Source organism: Cibotium barometz, chromosome 38 (assembly GCF_041138505.1).
Source record: "Cibotium barometz isolate CiBa-2024 chromosome 38, ASM4113850v1, whole genome shotgun sequence".
NCBI lineage: Eukaryota > Viridiplantae > Streptophyta > Polypodiopsida > Cyatheales > Cibotiaceae > Cibotium > Cibotium barometz.
In genome coordinates this window covers 15609525-15625727 of record NC_141083.1, presented here as the reverse complement: position 1 = coordinate 15625727, position 16203 = coordinate 15609525, and the positions used below count along the sequence as shown (strand labels likewise).

Below are 16203 nucleotides of genomic sequence, written 5' to 3'. Positions count from 1 at the left end.
ATGAAAACGATTGGTGGACTTTTGTGTGTGTGTGTGTGTGGGTGTGTGCGGGTGCGTGTGTGCATGAGAGAAAGATATATCAAGAGAGAGAAATTTAGTTCATGTAGGTTACAACTTGCAAAACAAAGGAGGCAAAAGAACACTCTCAAAGCTACATTACCACACAATGCTACTCAAAACTACACTCATCATCCACAAAAATGGACCGTTGTTGGGTGACGGTCTCGACTCCGCTACTCATATCTTGATCCCCCATTATTTGTCTAGCCATAGCCTCAACATACACTAGCAAAGTACTTTTAAAAAAAATGAAACAAGTCATCAACAATGCATGGAAGATGCACTAACTTAAACTAATATGCACACCGCATGGGAAGGCAAAAAAGAGATAGAGATGCTTTTAAAAACCAAGGCCACATTACATAACAAGGCAAGGCCCAAAAAAAGGCAAAAATACATATCCAGAGTCCATGACAAATGCCAAAATAAACAAAAGCACATAAAAGCAAAATAATGACCCAAATGGTTAACTATAGTCATAGAAGCATAGTGCATCCAAAGTCATTGGTGCAAAATAGACGACCTAAATGGTCAACTACAGTCATAGAAGCATAGTGCATCCAAAGTCATCAATGAAAAGTAAAAAAGGGAAGGTGCTCACTAGTTGTAAGGGCTCTCCCCAGCTAGAGGATCAACCATATCAACACCCTGCTATACTGCTGTTGGCTAAGGCCAACACCAATCACCCTCTCCTGACATGCAAGGATAGGTGACACATAGTCTCTCAGGACCCTCTCGTCACCATGCACATTTGCCTAGTAGCAAGGCATGCTTTAAGAATGGGTGCAATCCCACATCCCAACTCCAAGACTGTGCCTCAAGGATGGCACAAAAGCTCCAAGTAGCACCCCACAAAAGTGGAGCTCATCACCAAGGCACCATGCAAATCTGAACCGTCTTCGCTCATATCTCGTCGACTGCCAGCAGGCATGTGATGATATGTCAAAGTATCCAAGGGCCTCATGTGGAGACTCTAAAAAAGTGGTGTGCTCCAGGACAACATACAGGGGAGGGTCCATACCAAGTCGACGCACAAAGAGGAGCATAGATGTCAAGCACTGAAAGAAGAGTCATTCACGTCATAAGGTTGTTTGATCAAAACAAACATTAATCTATATTCCTATCATTTTAAAGAATCATTAACAAGAAAAATAACAAACCTTGGTCCTCATGCCAACAATATCTACATAACCGTAAGGCGAGTGATGAACCACAGTTACTCGATGCCAAATTTCTAAGCCAGAAACTTGACAATATCTTTCCAGTCCCCAAACCTGCCAAACAAAGAAACACTACCAAACTCTATTTGCAATTCAAGCAATAGTAAAGAAAAGATAAATGAAGAATAGTTTCTTAATAGCAATACTTGAAGAAGATGCAACAATCAAGAGCCATCCGGAGTCCAATACTTGAAGAAGATGTACTACCCATTGAACCATTGAAACATCTTGCACATAATCAAACCATTAAACCATTGAAACATCTTGCCATGGCCAAGATCATCATTAAAAAAAGGGGGTGGAGGCGGCCCGCACCAGTGGACATACCTCTGACCATAATCAAACCATTGAACCACGGCCATACTTCTGAGCATAATCGACATAATCTACATAATCACCATTGCCCTTTTGTTTATGATTTCCATGGCCATTTTGGCCATGGAAAGCAATGGCCATTCTCTGAGCAACATAAAAAAAAGGGGGCTGGAAGCATCCCGCTTCCAGCCCTTTTTTTTAGAAACCATAGCCATTATGCAACACAACCCAACATGGTGTTGAATTGCCTTCTTGCCATAATCAACATAATCAACAGATTGGTAGCAAACAACATTAAAAAAAGGGGGCTGGAACCGCGCGGGCTGCTTCCAGCCCCCTTTTTTTAAAGAAACCATGGCCATTATGCAACACAACCCAACATGGTGCTGAATCACCTTCTTGCCATGGTCAAGGTATTCATTAAAAAAAAGGGGGAGAGGCGGCCTGCGCCTACGTGAGCTGCCTTCACCCCCTTTTTTTATGAATACCTTGGACATGGCAAGAAGGTGATTCAACACACATCTGAAGTGAGCAAGCAAGAAAAATCTGTAAGTGAGCAAGCTTACCTTTTTGGAGCCATCGTGGGGTTACGCCGGATTCGATCTTTGGAGGAGAGAGTGGTGAGCCCGATTCAATCTTTGGAGGAGAGAGTGGCGAGCCCGTTGCTTGAGAAGGGAACACCACAATACTAAGAGGAAGAGGAAGAGAGAAAGAGGGAGAAAATGTAGGATTTTCAGAAAAGAGAAAGAAAGAGGAAAAGAGACACATTTAAACTGTGCACTTGATTTTTGGTCGGCTGGTACCTCAGTGTCATCATAACTCTTGGGCGACCGGGTACAAAGTCGTCACACTCATTATTGGGAGTTTTGGAGCATTATTACTTGCCCATCATACATATATACATACATACATATATATATATATATATAATATTTATTATTTTTAAAGATAATATAATTAGATATATATCTTGAGTACATGAATATAATGTACTTATGTAAATACATATTAATAAGGTTTATATATATTGAACAAACATAATACTTATTAATTGAATATATAAATAAATAATACATATATATTATATTTATGAAATATATATTAGAGGTGGTTATCTAATATATAATATTAGCTTTATTGACAATTGTCATAATAAATTCTTTCTAGCCCCTATAATTAACGATGGTTATTTCGTATGCCTTGAAATTCAAGAATCGATTACACTAAAATATTGTATCTTGTGAGCTCAGGTATACACATTGTCTATTAGTGTACATGCATTTCCTTGCTCAGGTATACACATCATTTGGCCATTTTCCTTCTTGTTCTTGGTTTCGCCCCTACTCTTTTGACATCTACAATGGCTAGGTGTGTGACCATCTATGGTCCACAGGTGGGAACACACCTTGTTATACGTTCAAGCCAAAGATATAATGAGATATCTCTATCGGAATTACAAGAACACTTTGCACTCTCTAGCAAGAGGTTCACTTTGCACCCAATAACTTTGGGTGTAGAAAGTATTTAGATTGAAGCTCAAACTCTTGTTGATGGGACCGAGGGATATGTGTTGGATGTAGATGTTCAAGCATTTTATAAGGTTAGGTTGCATAGTGTCAACTTGGTAGTGCTTGACGAAGAGGAAACTGTGAAGAAAGATAACGTGGTGGATGAGTCATCCTCTTTGCATTGCTTGAGTGTTTTTTATCTTATTTGTGTTCAGCCTAGAGGGAGCATCAAATAGCATATGTTGATGAACTGCCTATGTTCTATGACAGATATATTGCTTTTGAGCTCCCTCCTTCTAGGTGAATTCTTCAATGGTGGGAATGGAGCATAAACATGATGGTCATGTATGGGCAGTCTATGTAACTTGTAGTAGTTATTGCTTTCCAGGTGTACAATGCGACTGAGGAGGAGTGCTGGTCACCTACGTTGCTACAATCTAGAGTGCCCACACATTGTGGCCACTTCAGTTGTGAATGAGACTCACTGGATCGGGAGAGTGCGGAAGTTGCCTCAAATTGGGAGACTAGGAGAAGAGACTGGATCTCTTATATTATGTAGTCATTATAGACTTCCACCTCAGTGTGTGAAGCAATGTCATGCGGTCATTTATTATTGTGTTCCAAAAGATCAGGAGAATTATACTAGATGTGCAATGCATTTGGGTTGCCATGACCATCCATGTGCAGAGGGAAGTAGCAGGGCGCAAAAGAGAATAATTGAAGATAAAGCGTACACACATGCAAAGAGGAGTCCACATGCAATACCTAAACAGGTCGAGGAGAGTGTAGCCCAAGAGCTGGTCCTTGACATTTTGATTAAAGAATGTGAGGGAAAAGAAGGAGATTTTGGTGACAAGGAGCTGAATGACCTACTTAAGGTTGTCACTCCGTTGTCGGATAAGAAGAGAATTGAGAGATGTATTTGAGAAGCTAAAGGGAGCAGTGTGTTTGGCCCAAAAGTACTCAAAGCCATTCTAGATTTGAAAAGCAAGATTGGTTATCCGTTTTTGCATAGCATTCTTTTCCTAGGGCAGTTGGGTTCGAACATGCAACCACATGTTTTCAAAATGTCAACTCTCGGTCCTAGGAGTGAAGTAGATTTGGTAAACAGAATGAGACCGTGTGGTAACTTGTAGGAGATGTGGGTGCATTTTGATCACGTGCATTGTGTTCATGGTTGGTCTACAATGGGAAAATGTTAAATGTTGTTGTGCTAGAATGTGAAAAAAAACAAAGAACTTTCATTTTTTGCAACTTGGATAGTACACACATGTCTAAATCCATTCAAACCTACTTCAAGGAGTGCTAGAGACCAATTCACCAAGAGAACTCTTTGATGTGAACTAATGTAAACTCGATCTAACCTAATGGGATAATTGTTGGAAATGACAATCTAGTCAATTATAGTGCATCAAACCATATCCCATCGAGCCTTTGGTCCCATAAAGCACTCAATAAAGTGTGCTTCCATATTAAGAAGACAAGACTCCTTTGAATCTACCTCAAGCAAGGGCTTTGGGAAGAAATGAGCAAAATAAATGTTGGGTAGAGGAAGCGTTGAGCCCCTAGAAAGACAAGGCACCATGGTTCTTTAAGCCCAAAATTTTCCAACATGCTTAGTAAATAGCACCATGAACTTTGTGAAAAGGGCATGGAACTGTCCTCTTTTTAGGTGAATCTCCAATGAGTGAGAGAAAGACCATCAAGGTTCACTCAAGTTAGAAGTTCTCAACCCATGTTGAATGACACACGTTTTTAAGCCCTTGGAATTAACCCCGAATTAGGAATACCCCAAATAGTCACATCATTTCCCTAGCATTTCCCTAGCGTGGATAGATAGGATCCTGTCTCTTTTGTAGCACCACCAAGGGATAGGCAACCCATAGCCACACCATCCCCAAATTGGTTGGTAAGCACACACATTGCAAGTGGAAGTACCACTTCCTAAAGGAGCCCATTTCTCTTCACCACGGAACCAAGTTCCAATTCCTCTTTTGGACAAGGAACATGAAATGTGAAAAAGGTAAAGAACCAGCTCAAGGGAATCCTTCCAACCTAGGTGTTCCACAAGGGCAATCACCTCATGTTTTCTTAGCCACCCACAACCCTACCACCTCATGGACAAGTTGTTGAGATATCGAGCTCGTCTAGTGAGGCGGTGGACACTGATGACCCGCCTGGGGGATAGGCCCCACACTTACACCACTGGCATGGTTGGTGAGATCTTGGGTGATATGCGGCCAGTGGGATGACAGGCTGTGTGACAGCCATTCTAGAGACTGGCATAGTTATAGTGCCAGCTCATTTAGTTGGGTTCACACTATAGAGAACCCTTGTATGTATTTGGTTGAGTACCTTTCATATTGTGTGTACTCTTATCTTGTATATTGTGTGTTGAGTGTTGAGTGAAGAAGAAGAAGATTTTCAGCCTCTCACCTTGTGTGTTCTCTATTAGGGGTTTGTGAGTGTGTGTATGCTTGCAAGAGCTCAAGCTCTCTTCCCCCCTGCATCTTTTCACAAGTAAGCATAGGACATGTGCCATTGGAAATTGCACAGCCCAACCCCATGGTGAAGAAAAATTCAAACCTAGAGGACATAAAAGGGTTTGCACAAACATTGCCTTACATTCCAGTGCCATATGAATGTAAAGAAGATATGCTGAGGATGGCATGTGAAATGAGAAAAGGGGTTACCACAAATGTAGGATAGAACACATGGTAAGGATGGCATTTGAAATAAGAAGGGGGGCTACCATGAATGTAATACACCCAGAGGCTAGGTCTCAGTAAGACCAAGACAATCTACATCTTAAGGCTAATGTGACCAAATTTGATGGAATTGGAGATCCCATTCAGTACCTAGAGAAGTTCGATAAGTTGTTGATCAACATGGGTACCAGGCATGCAACTATGGAAGCTTTCAAACAAAAAACCTAATCTAGGTGATTAGCGTGTCCTAATCCTATGGTGGGTGAAACCTAATTACACACATGATAAAAACCCTAATCTAATTATAACATTGACTTAAGCTCAATTAGGTTATAATATTAAGACGTGTACTCATAGAGAGGCTTAAGAGAAGCTTGTTCCCATTACTTGAAAATGATCCCTTTTATATGAGGGAGGTACAACTTTTGCATATGTGCTCAAGTGGGATAATGCCCAAGTGTGATGTGGCTGAATACTCTTGATCCTGGTCCTCTACTCATGCCTTGCCCCAACTTTGTGCTCATGGCACCATATTTCTCAACCCTTGGTTCCATGATGTAAGCTAATTCAAGATGGTTGGATATGAGTCACAATAGATCCATCACTCCCCTCAATGCAACATGCTACTGGGTGGTTGAGTGTGGTAGAACAACATGTCATCACCCCGCCTTAGTGCTAAACTATTAGTAGGTGGTCAAGAGATTAGGTCTACTCATTTGGTGACCTTTTGTTAACAACAAAATGGGCTAAGGTAGTGAGGTTTTTGTTGCTACTTGTTGATCTAGAAGAGAAAGTCCCTTTGTTGATTCATCTTCTTGACTTGTTGTCGATGTAGATGCCATGTAGTTTGCTTTAAATTTGCAGTCTTCTTCTTTATGACCGATCTTCTTGCAGTTGTTGCATTTCGGCTTGTCCTTGAATATGCATTCATCACTTTGGAAGTGTCCTTTCCTCCCACAATAGGTACACTTCATAGTGCTTTTGTTAAAGAACACTTACTTGATGGTTGTGCTTCCTTGCTTCATCTCCTTCTTTTTTTCAAGTAGGGAAGAGATGCACTCTTCAAAGATTGGATCTGGAAAATTTTTCAAAGTGGTCACAAGTGCATTATATTCCTTAGGCATGCTTTTTAAGAGTATAGCTAATGTATTTTTTTCTCCTATTTTAGTGTTTATGCCATCAAGCTAGGTCATGATGCTTTTCATTTTACTTATGAATTGTGCTACTAACTCGCTGAAATTCATTTGTAGCCCATAGAACTCAATTTTAAGATGGATTTCTTGGTTTTTTTCTTTGACTCCAAATATCATTTGTAATGGTTCTCTCTCATAAAAGGCGAGGGATGAAAAGGAAGCTAACGCAAGTAAAAAAACATACAACTAATCCTATCTAGCAAGCATCCATCAAACATGCAAGATTCAATAGCATACATGTAAGCAAGAAGAGGGATGAAAAGGAAGCTAACGCAAGCAAAAAAACATACAACTAATCCTATCTAGCAAGCATCCATCAAACATGCAGGATTCAATAGCATACATGTAAGCAAGAAGAGGGAAGAAGAGGTCTCAGGTCTCACAAGTATTCTACTGTATGGGAATGATTATGTATTGCTTATTATCAAAAAGGACTTATATACAAGTGACTAGTTTTCACACTAGGCCAACCAAACTTAAAAATGGCCAATCTCTATTACTCGTCTTAAGCAAGTATATACATGAAGCCCACAAACTTGCCATATTTAACATTAAGCACATGGCAAGGTGATCCATTGCCGTCTTACAAAAGATAAGTGCATGCTCAAGTGGTAAGATGGAAAAGCACCTTATGGTAGGTCGGGTGGGTTAAACCATGTTTAACATAACCCCCTTCCTAATGGTGATCGTATCTTTGTGTCACCATAGTGGTGCAGCTGTTGCTGGGGTGGAAAGGTGTGAATCATCCCAAGATAAGCCATGAAAGGTTAAGTGGTCTTAACATGGGTGAGGCTTGCGCCGATCGTGGTTCCCCGCCATCCACAGATATACCTGGACAATTAGCAGATGAAGCTTTATATAAGTTTGGGAAATAGTGGTGGCCATGTGTCTCTTATATGTAGTGCTTGTATATATTGTAGGTGGCATGCATGGGTAGTAGGTAAAAGGTGGGCCCTGTAGAAGTTGCTTCTGTTGAAAAATCTAACACGATGCTTTCTTTGACAATTTTTCATTCTTCTTTCTTCAACTCTTTTTTGCATGCATCTTGTGCGCGATTGTCACCGGGACCCTTTTGTACTTCTTAAAGAAATAATTAAAAACTCATAGAATATATCAAAAATTAAAACAAAGACTTGAATTAAATTGAAAATCAAATAGCATAGTATAACACAAAGCAAAGGAAAATAAAATAACATCATCATCAAGACAAGATTAGGTGCAATCTCCACCCCCCATGTATTAAATTTTTTGTGCATATTATTTTTTATCAATGTGATGATCACCAATTTTGGTGTCGCACGAGTTTTCTTGATTGGTATTCCATGTCCATAAGAACCTCTGAGCCATGTCTTTGTGTCTCTGAGCCATGTTCGGACCTCTGAGTTTACCTTGGAGGTTATGACATCAATAATCTTGTCCTCTCGACATTTTTCTTACACAACTAAGGACAGTTGCTTCCTTAAACGGGAGGATTGTTTCAGGTGTATATTTTATCATATTTTTTTATGAATTAATAATCGTATAAAAATATGTTTAATTTAATTTGTGCATAATTAAGCTTAATGGAATGTGCAAATGAGGACAAGATTATTATATGTGCAAATGTGCACAAAGTTATTTTATGTAACAAGGCCCATTAGCAATATTATTTGGGCAAAGGTTTTTATGTGTACAAACCTTAGCGATTTCGATATGGTTAAAAATATGTAAAACAATACCCCAAAAGTGGGAAAAGCAAGCCCAAATTGTATGCTCATCTATTCTTAGCTCCTTGGGCTACTTTTATGAAAAAAATTCTCTAAATACTCATGTCGTGGAAGTGGAGCTACACGGAAATAATCATCATCTTCACACCACCGCTCAATCCACCAGCCAGACGACACCTCAATCAGTACCCTTGTATAGTGCGACACCTCAATCGATACCCTTGCACTTCTCCTTGCTATACTCAGACGCTATCCACGTTAGTCAAACAATTAATTGAACACATCAATTAATCCCAACGTCGTCTTGAGATATAGACAACCCATAAATATTCAAATAAAAGCCACACACATGTTTGCCAGGCGGCGTAAGTACCTCGGGAATCACCCCTCCATATACGTACCAACTAAAACAAACAGTGGAGGCCTAAAAGCATACCATATACGGTCGTCCTCGATATACAGTTGCATAAACGCATGAGAGGATGGCTTTATGATTGGTGTGGAAGACTAGATCTACACAAAATGCATATGCAGTGAACTAATCAAATGAATGTATGTAAGACGAGTCTAAGTGTCCCATACCACATAGGCGCATTGTACATACACGCATAGGATGGTAGAAGATAGAAGACATAAATGTGTATGGAGTAAGTATATGAAACAAATCTGATGTCCCATACCACCAGATTAATTCCATACATCACTTCCTTTAGAATAGAAGTTTGAGGTGGAGTGGCCAGTTCCCTCTGAAACTTAAATTCAGACACAAATTTTCTCTATCTAGAAATTTTATTTAAGTTATTGAACTTGAACTAATCTTAATGTTGAATCTATGGTTTATTAATTAGGTTCTTAGGTTGGAAAGATATTATAGAAATACTTATTAAAATGGTTGTATAAAAGGAAGTGAATATATACATATACATACCTCCATCATTGTGGTGTAATTGAAATTATCTGTCAAAAACAATATTAACACTCGAAAGAGATGTGAGTCATTATTATTACTTCTATGGATAGGATATATATAAAGTTATTAAACAGAATCTCATGAGAAACTTAACATCATAAGAATAAAAGTTAAATTGGTTATGGATATAAGAATAGGAAATACTAACCTTGAGTTGAAAGGTTGTTTGAGAGGATGTGAGATTATAAATGAAGAGTAGATAAAATTGATTTTTCAATATATCAAAAGTTTAAGTGCAAATATGAATGTGAATGACTAGTAACAATTCTAACAGTCTTACTTAAGTAAACAAGTTTAGATGATAAAAGATTAATTTACATTTGTAGCTGAAATAGACTTAAACATGAAACTGAAGCGTAAGAGAGTCGTACCTTATATATATCCGATTGCAATAATACTCTACATTGAGAAAAATGAGAAACAATGCGAATGGATTGAAATATAATTATTCTTCCAAACGTAACTAGGGTTGTATTAAATTATGACTTTATAAGAAATAAAACTTATAATAGTATGGTTTGAGATTCTACGCACAATTATTTAAGCATGATTATTATTGTAAGAATAGCAATGAGAAACTTCCTTGGAAGGTGTTCGAATCACTGTCTGGAAGATAAAGCATACATAGAATTATTAAAAGAATTATTCACTAAGTTATGAAGGATAGCAACTTACTTGCAAATGTCGAATAGCTTTGCTACAAAATACATCATTAAAAGGACACAAATATCACAAGCATAGGTGATGTTTTAATTATGGAAAATGGAGGAACTTACTTGGGAGTGTTGGAATCATTCTGAAAGAGAAATATTATTGTACATGCTACATGGTACCAAACAATTTTAAAAGAAGTTCTAGGATTCATATATTTGAATTAATTAGTGTGAATTTTAAACACATGATGCAAGTAATGAATGGGTTGAATACGTAGTCATATGATGTTGGGGAAGCACATCTACATGGTAAAGTGTTAGATAAACAAATGTAGATATGACAGATACAATTAATAATCACAGATAAGAAAAATTACCTCAAGGTGTGATGAGTTGAGAATAAACAATAAAAGTGGTGTTCAAATATCACAACAATAAAAAATATGAAAACTCTTGGAGATTTGCTCATTGTTGTCTATAGCCTGAAAATATTATAATTTATGCATCACAAAAATAATTAGACTGGAACAACAAAATTTAGGGTCTCTTCTAAGCCTTGAAAGAAGGTCTTGGAGCAAGATTTTGGTTCCTATGATCTAAGGTCTTACTCCTAAAATTTAAAGCTTTTTTAGGTTTTCAACAAAGCTTTCTTTTCCTTTTTATGGATTTTTCTAGCATGCAAACTATATTTTTCAGACAATTTTAATTAAAAAGTAGGAAATAAACATTGAAATAATTAATTTTGCACATGCAAAATGAAATAATCATCCTTTAAAAAAATGTGATAATCTCAACAATGACGTATGAAATTTATTTGGATTTAAAAGGATACTGTTTAACAATTTTAAACAAATTTAAAGAATTGAGGAACAATGACGTATGAAATTTATTTGGATTTAAAAGTATACTGTTTAACAATTTTAAACAAATTTCCACCTGTTGTTCTTTTTGGGGGAGGAGTTTTCATGGGATCTCTAGCCAAAGATCGAGACCCTCCACCCTCCACCCTTTTCAAGCAAGATCAATAGCCAAAGGTTAGCCTTCTCTAAGGCTCTTCACTCATTTTCCATATATAGAATATCACAACCATCCACACTTAACTTTTAGGAGGCGACCAACATATGTTCTAAGAGTGGAAATCTTAGCCATGAGGGATGCACATGCCAACAATTCAATTTTTCTTGGGCAGTTGTCACATATGTAGGGCCCATTATTTTGGTTTTAACCTTGCATGAAGTTGGTGGTTGGGTTGACAATCAACCTGAGCCACTCTTTGAGTGATCTTGTATAACTAATGACAAACCTCCACTATTGTTGTGACTCTTCAAGTGATCTTGTATAACTAATGACAAACCTCCACTATTGTTGTGACTCTTCAAGTGATCTTGTAACTTCCACTGATGTTATAACTAAAAAGGGAGCTGTATGCTAAATAAACCATTGAAGAAACTCTTGCTAAGTTGAAGTGCTATTTTGATGGGATTTATATGTCAAAACCAATGTAGAAATATTATTAAAATAAGCTATAAGCACTATTCCTAGCGAAGTTTCAATCAATATTATTAATAAGCTATCATCAGTATTCCTAGTGAAGTTTCAACCATTGTTAGTTCCAATCATCAAACATGTTATCACCATGATAAACCTAAAATAATTCAGCTATCTTTAAGCCCTTATTGCAAACGGGCTGAAGCCACTTGACTAAAATTGTTCCAAGCCTTATGGTGTTACTAAATGTTGTTTGGGAGAGCCATTCAACAAATTATGGGCCACTGATGGAATCGAGCCCATTAATGCCCGTTTTCCAACATCATGGTTACCGAGAACCTTGACCAATCAAACTAACGAACATCATAGGATTCTCAAATCAAGAGAGGACATGTTAGGATGAGCATAATGCAAAGGAGATCCCCACCATATTCATGCAGGTGTGTATGTCAAAAGTGACGTGTTGGGTCAAAATTAGAGAGGACAATCCAATTGTTGAATTTGAAGTAACAAGCCCCCACTCATGAGACTTTCCACCCCCCCCCCCTCTCTCTCTCTCTCTCTCTCTCTCTCGTGCTGGTTTGTGCCTCATGCTTCCAACAACTGAGAGATCCCTAGTTCAAATCCCACACACACACACACTATACACTCAATCAACACACACATGCATGAGATCCCCCAAATTATCTCCCCTTCCCCCTCCCCACACACACACACCCTTCTCTACATGCCTTGAGGCTTGGGGTTACTTTTTTTAAACAAAAATGTTGCCATGATTTTACCCAGGAGGGCGTCGGTTGGGCAGCTGTCGCCGTTAGCTAGTGGAAGTTGGAAGTTGGAACTTTCATTAGTTTGCACATGCTACGTACCTATCAAAACAGGAAAATTTAATGGAGATTCAGACACGTGGCCAGAGCACCTTCAAAATTTATGGAGATTCAGACACGTGGCAAGAGCCTGCACCTTCTCTCAATAAACCATAAATCAAAACTATTTATAAATATAAACGATGCTTCCAGAAGATAAAACTCGACACTTAACACTCGACTCTAAGTTCCATCTCTGTTGCCCTGAGAGTTTCGGTAAGGGCGTCTTTGCACACGCCTCTCGCAGAAGCTTCTGCCACCATGAGAGAGTGCATCTCCATTCACATCGGCCAAGCCGGGATCCAGGTCGGCAACGCCTGCTGGGAGCTCTACTGCCTCGAACATGGCATCCAGGTACACTTCCATCTTCTCCATCGCTATCTCTGTGTAGATTTTCTTGGCGAACCTCTCTGTTCAGATACCTGCATTCTTAGTAGAGATAAGATCGGTCCGCACAAAATGTCCCTCGCCGTAGGAAGACCAGATTTGATCTGCACACAGAATCCATGGGCATGTTTTCTGGCGAAATCTCTCCTGTAGCTGAGTTCTGATACTGAGGCACCTTCCTGCGCTAGTCCCTCGATTCCTACATCGCTCGCCATAAACAGAGCAGATCTACATTAGGCATTTTAGCGTTTGAGACATCTTATCATTGCCATAGCACGAACAGGTGATCTACACACATTATAAGGTAACATTCTGTTTCATTCAGTTTTGCCTTTGAACTCTGCGCACTGCAGTGGGTCATGCTGTTTCTTGCACTACCTCGTGCTACGCACTGTAATGGTCATGCTTGTAATTTGTCTTTCTGTATAAATCGTGCTGTTTTATACATCTGTGGTAAAGTTTACAGAAATTTAAGATGTTACTTGTGTAATATGACATGCTACATGTATGAACCATCAGTTGCTTGAATTGACACATTTGAAATGTTTGAGTTCTGTACCTGCATTGCAGGTATCAGAGTTAATCCTTATTTTTTTTAAAAGTGTGATGTTGAGTGTTGTTCTGTGTCTTCTTTGGTTTTGCAGCCAGATGGCCAGATGCCGAGTGACAAGACTGTGGGAGGAGGGGATGATGCCTTCAACACATTCTTCAGTGAGACAGGGGCTGGGAAGCATGTGCCAAGAGCCATCTTTGTGGACCTGGAGCCAACTGTGATTGATGAGGTGCGTACAGGCACCTACAGGCAGCTGTTCCATCCCGAGCAGCTCATAAGTGGCAAGGAAGATGCTGCCAACAACTTTGCCCGTGGCCATTATACCAGTAAGTGCTTAATCCTGTTTTTCCAAGAAGCCTTACTTTAGGTCAGGTGTAGTCTTCTTTGGACCAGTAAGTAGTTCTCTGTGTTTCCAAGAGGCTAACTTTACTTTAGGTCTGGTCTTTTAGACCTAGTAAGTATGTACTTAGATCAATAAGTACTTAATCCTCTGTGTTTCCAAGTGGCCTTGGTTTAGGCCTGGTCTAGTCATCCTTAGACCTGGTAAGTACCACGCTCTTAATTTGCTGTTTCCTAGTCTCAAATTGCAGAGGAGCTTTCCAAAGAATAACCTAGTTTTTGCATTTTTATGTACAGTTGAGATGTTAATGTTGTGTCTGTTATCCAGTTGGTAAGGAGATAGTGGATCTCTGCCTGGATCGGATCCGCAAACTTGCAGACAACTGCACAGGCCTTCAGGGCTTCCTGGTCTTCAATGCAGTTGGGGGTGGAACTGGGTCTGGTTTGGGGTCTTTGCTCCTTGAGAGGCTTTCTGTGGACTATGGAAAGAAGTCTAAACTTGGTTTCACTGTGTATCCATCCCCTCAGGTTTCAACCTCAGTGGTTGAGCCCTACAACAGTGTGCTGTCCACCCACTCGTTGCTGGAGCACACAGATGTAGCAGTCTTGCTTGACAATGAAGCCATTTATGACATCTGCAGGCGCTCACTGGACATTGATCGGCCAACTTACACCAATTTGAATAGGCTTGTCTCTCAGGTGTGTGTGGTTCAGGCTGAGATCTGATCAAGTTTGTACCCTGAATTCTTTTTCCTTGAGCTTGTTTGGTTAAGTTGATCACATGCTGAGAACTTGCGCTGATGAATTCCTGGTTGATAACTGCATGTTGCAGGTGATATCTTCCCTGACTGCCTCCCTTCGTTTTGATGGTGCACTGAATGTGGACGTTACAGAGTTCCAGACCAACTTAGTGCCATATCCAAGAATTCATTTCATGCTTTCTTCTTATGCTCCAGTGATTTCTGCAGAGAAAGCATACCATGAGCAGCTGTCTGTTGCAGAGATCACTAACAGTGCCTTTGAACCATCCTCAATGATGGCTAAATGTGACCCAAGGCATGGGAAGTACATGGCTTGCTGTCTTATGTACAGAGGTGACGTAGTACCGAAGGATGTGAATGCGGCAGTGGCCACCATCAAGACAAAGAGGACAATCCAATTTGTAGACTGGTGCCCCACTGGGTTTAAATGCGGAATCAACTATCAGCCCCCCACTGTAGTACCTGGAGGGGACCTGGCCAAGGTCCAAAGGGCTGTCTGCATGATCTCTAACTCCACCAGTGTGGCGGAAGTGTTCTCTCGCATCGATCACAAGTTCGATCTTATGTACGCCAAACGTGCATTTGTGCATTGGTATGTAGGTGAAGGCATGGAGGAGGGGGAGTTTTCTGAAGCCCGTGAAGACCTGGCTGCCTTGGAGAAAGATTACGAGGAAGTGGGTGCAGAAGGTGGAGACGATGATGAAGGTGGAGATGGAGAGGAGTATTAGGTTGCATCGGTGTTGTTTCTTCTAAGAGTGTTTTGCGACATGATTTGTCTTAGCATCTTTGTGTGTGTGTGTGTGTGCGCGTGCGTGCGTGTGTGGCATGCCCAGCGAGAAGCATGTGTTGGATTTGGAAATTTGAAACTTTGTTATGCTTACAAGTTAGTGAATAGGTTTGTACTTGCTAAGAATTGGTGATCGTTGATTGTTGATTGCATTGCGAGCTCCATGTGACTGCTGGTTTGGTTTTTGAAGGTTGGTTGAATTTCTAAAGAGTTTATTATGCTTTCTACGCTGGCGCTACCTTTTGTTTCTTCGATATGGACCATCAAAGCCCTGGAGTTATGATACTGTACAACGTTTCACCTCAGTGCCCATATTTCAAACGAGGGTAAAGCTAGCAGCAAAGTGATGGCAGTAAAAGGTCTGTTGTCATCGGTGTCTAGTAACTATTATTGATATGGTAGGAAGAAAATCTTGTGTGGAAAAATGGCTGCATGAAAGAGGGCTGAGTGCGTGTTATTACCAAAGTCAGCAAGGTGGTAATGCATGTTACCCTAGCCTTGCAGTTGTCTTCATCAGAGTTAGAAGCGCCAGGAAGTGCCCTATTATCATGCCTTTACATTAAGCTATCATTGTTGAAAGGACCAGAACCAAGCCTGAGAGAAATGTAAATTAATTGCAATGATCACACACAATTACGCTAGAATTTCATTGAGAGGTATACTCTCTGCAAAATTCACATTATTTTACT

At 39.7% G+C, this 16203-nt stretch overlaps 2 protein-coding genes across 5 annotated transcripts; one reads left to right on the top strand and one right to left on the bottom strand.

Moving 5' to 3' along the window:
* Positions 1 to 433: 433 nt before the first annotated feature.
* On the bottom strand, positions 434 to 2318 carry LOC147616390 (uncharacterized). Of its 4 annotated transcripts, none has more exons than XM_086777067.1 (6): positions 2162 to 2318; positions 1596 to 1666; positions 1427 to 1507; positions 1221 to 1334; positions 1082 to 1118; positions 434 to 977 (listed from the first exon to the last, which is right to left on the bottom strand). In XM_086777067.1, the coding sequence occupies exons 1-6, from the start codon at positions 2173 to 2175 to the stop codon at positions 878 to 880; spliced, it is 417 nt and encodes a 138-aa protein (XP_086633193.1). In that variant the 5' UTR covers positions 2176 to 2318; the 3' UTR covers positions 434 to 877. The 4 variants fall into 4 exon arrangements, 3 of the variants coding, with proteins under 3 accessions (XP_086633193.1, XP_086633194.1, XP_086633195.1); XM_086777068.1 differs by having other exon boundaries at positions 1608 to 1666; XM_086777069.1 differs by having other exon boundaries at positions 1596 to 1739; positions 2162 to 2310.
* A 10509-nt stretch (positions 2319 to 12827) lies between these two features.
* Positions 12828 to 15637, top strand: LOC147616389 (tubulin alpha-4 chain-like). Its single transcript, XM_086777456.1, has 4 exons — positions 12828 to 13041; positions 13719 to 13953; positions 14295 to 14665; positions 14799 to 15637. Exons 1-4 carry the CDS (start codon positions 12949 to 12951, stop codon positions 15453 to 15455), a joined length of 1356 nt encoding a protein of 451 aa, XP_086633582.1. The 5' UTR covers positions 12828 to 12948; the 3' UTR covers positions 15456 to 15637.
* Positions 15638 to 16203: the final 566 nt, after the last annotated feature.

Coding starts and splice junctions, on each gene's coding strand:
- LOC147616390 (XM_086777067.1), bottom strand. Junction 1,508..1,595: donor GGTCAGAGGTATGTCCACTG/GTGCGGGCCGCC, acceptor ATTATGTGCAAG/ATGTTTCAATGGTTCAATGG. Junction 1,119..1,220: donor TTGTTGGCATGAGGACCAAG/GTTTGTTATTTT, acceptor CTCTTCTTTCAG/TGCTTGACATCTATGCTCCT.
- LOC147616389 (XM_086777456.1), top strand. CDS start 12,949: ATGAGAGAGTGCATCTCCATTCACATCGGCCAAGCCGGGATCCAGGTC. Junction 13,954..14,294: donor TGCCCGTGGCCATTATACCA/GTAAGTGCTTAA, acceptor TCTGTTATCCAG/TTGGTAAGGAGATAGTGGAT. Junction 14,666..14,798: donor TGAATAGGCTTGTCTCTCAG/GTGTGTGTGGTT, acceptor TGCATGTTGCAG/GTGATATCTTCCCTGACTGC.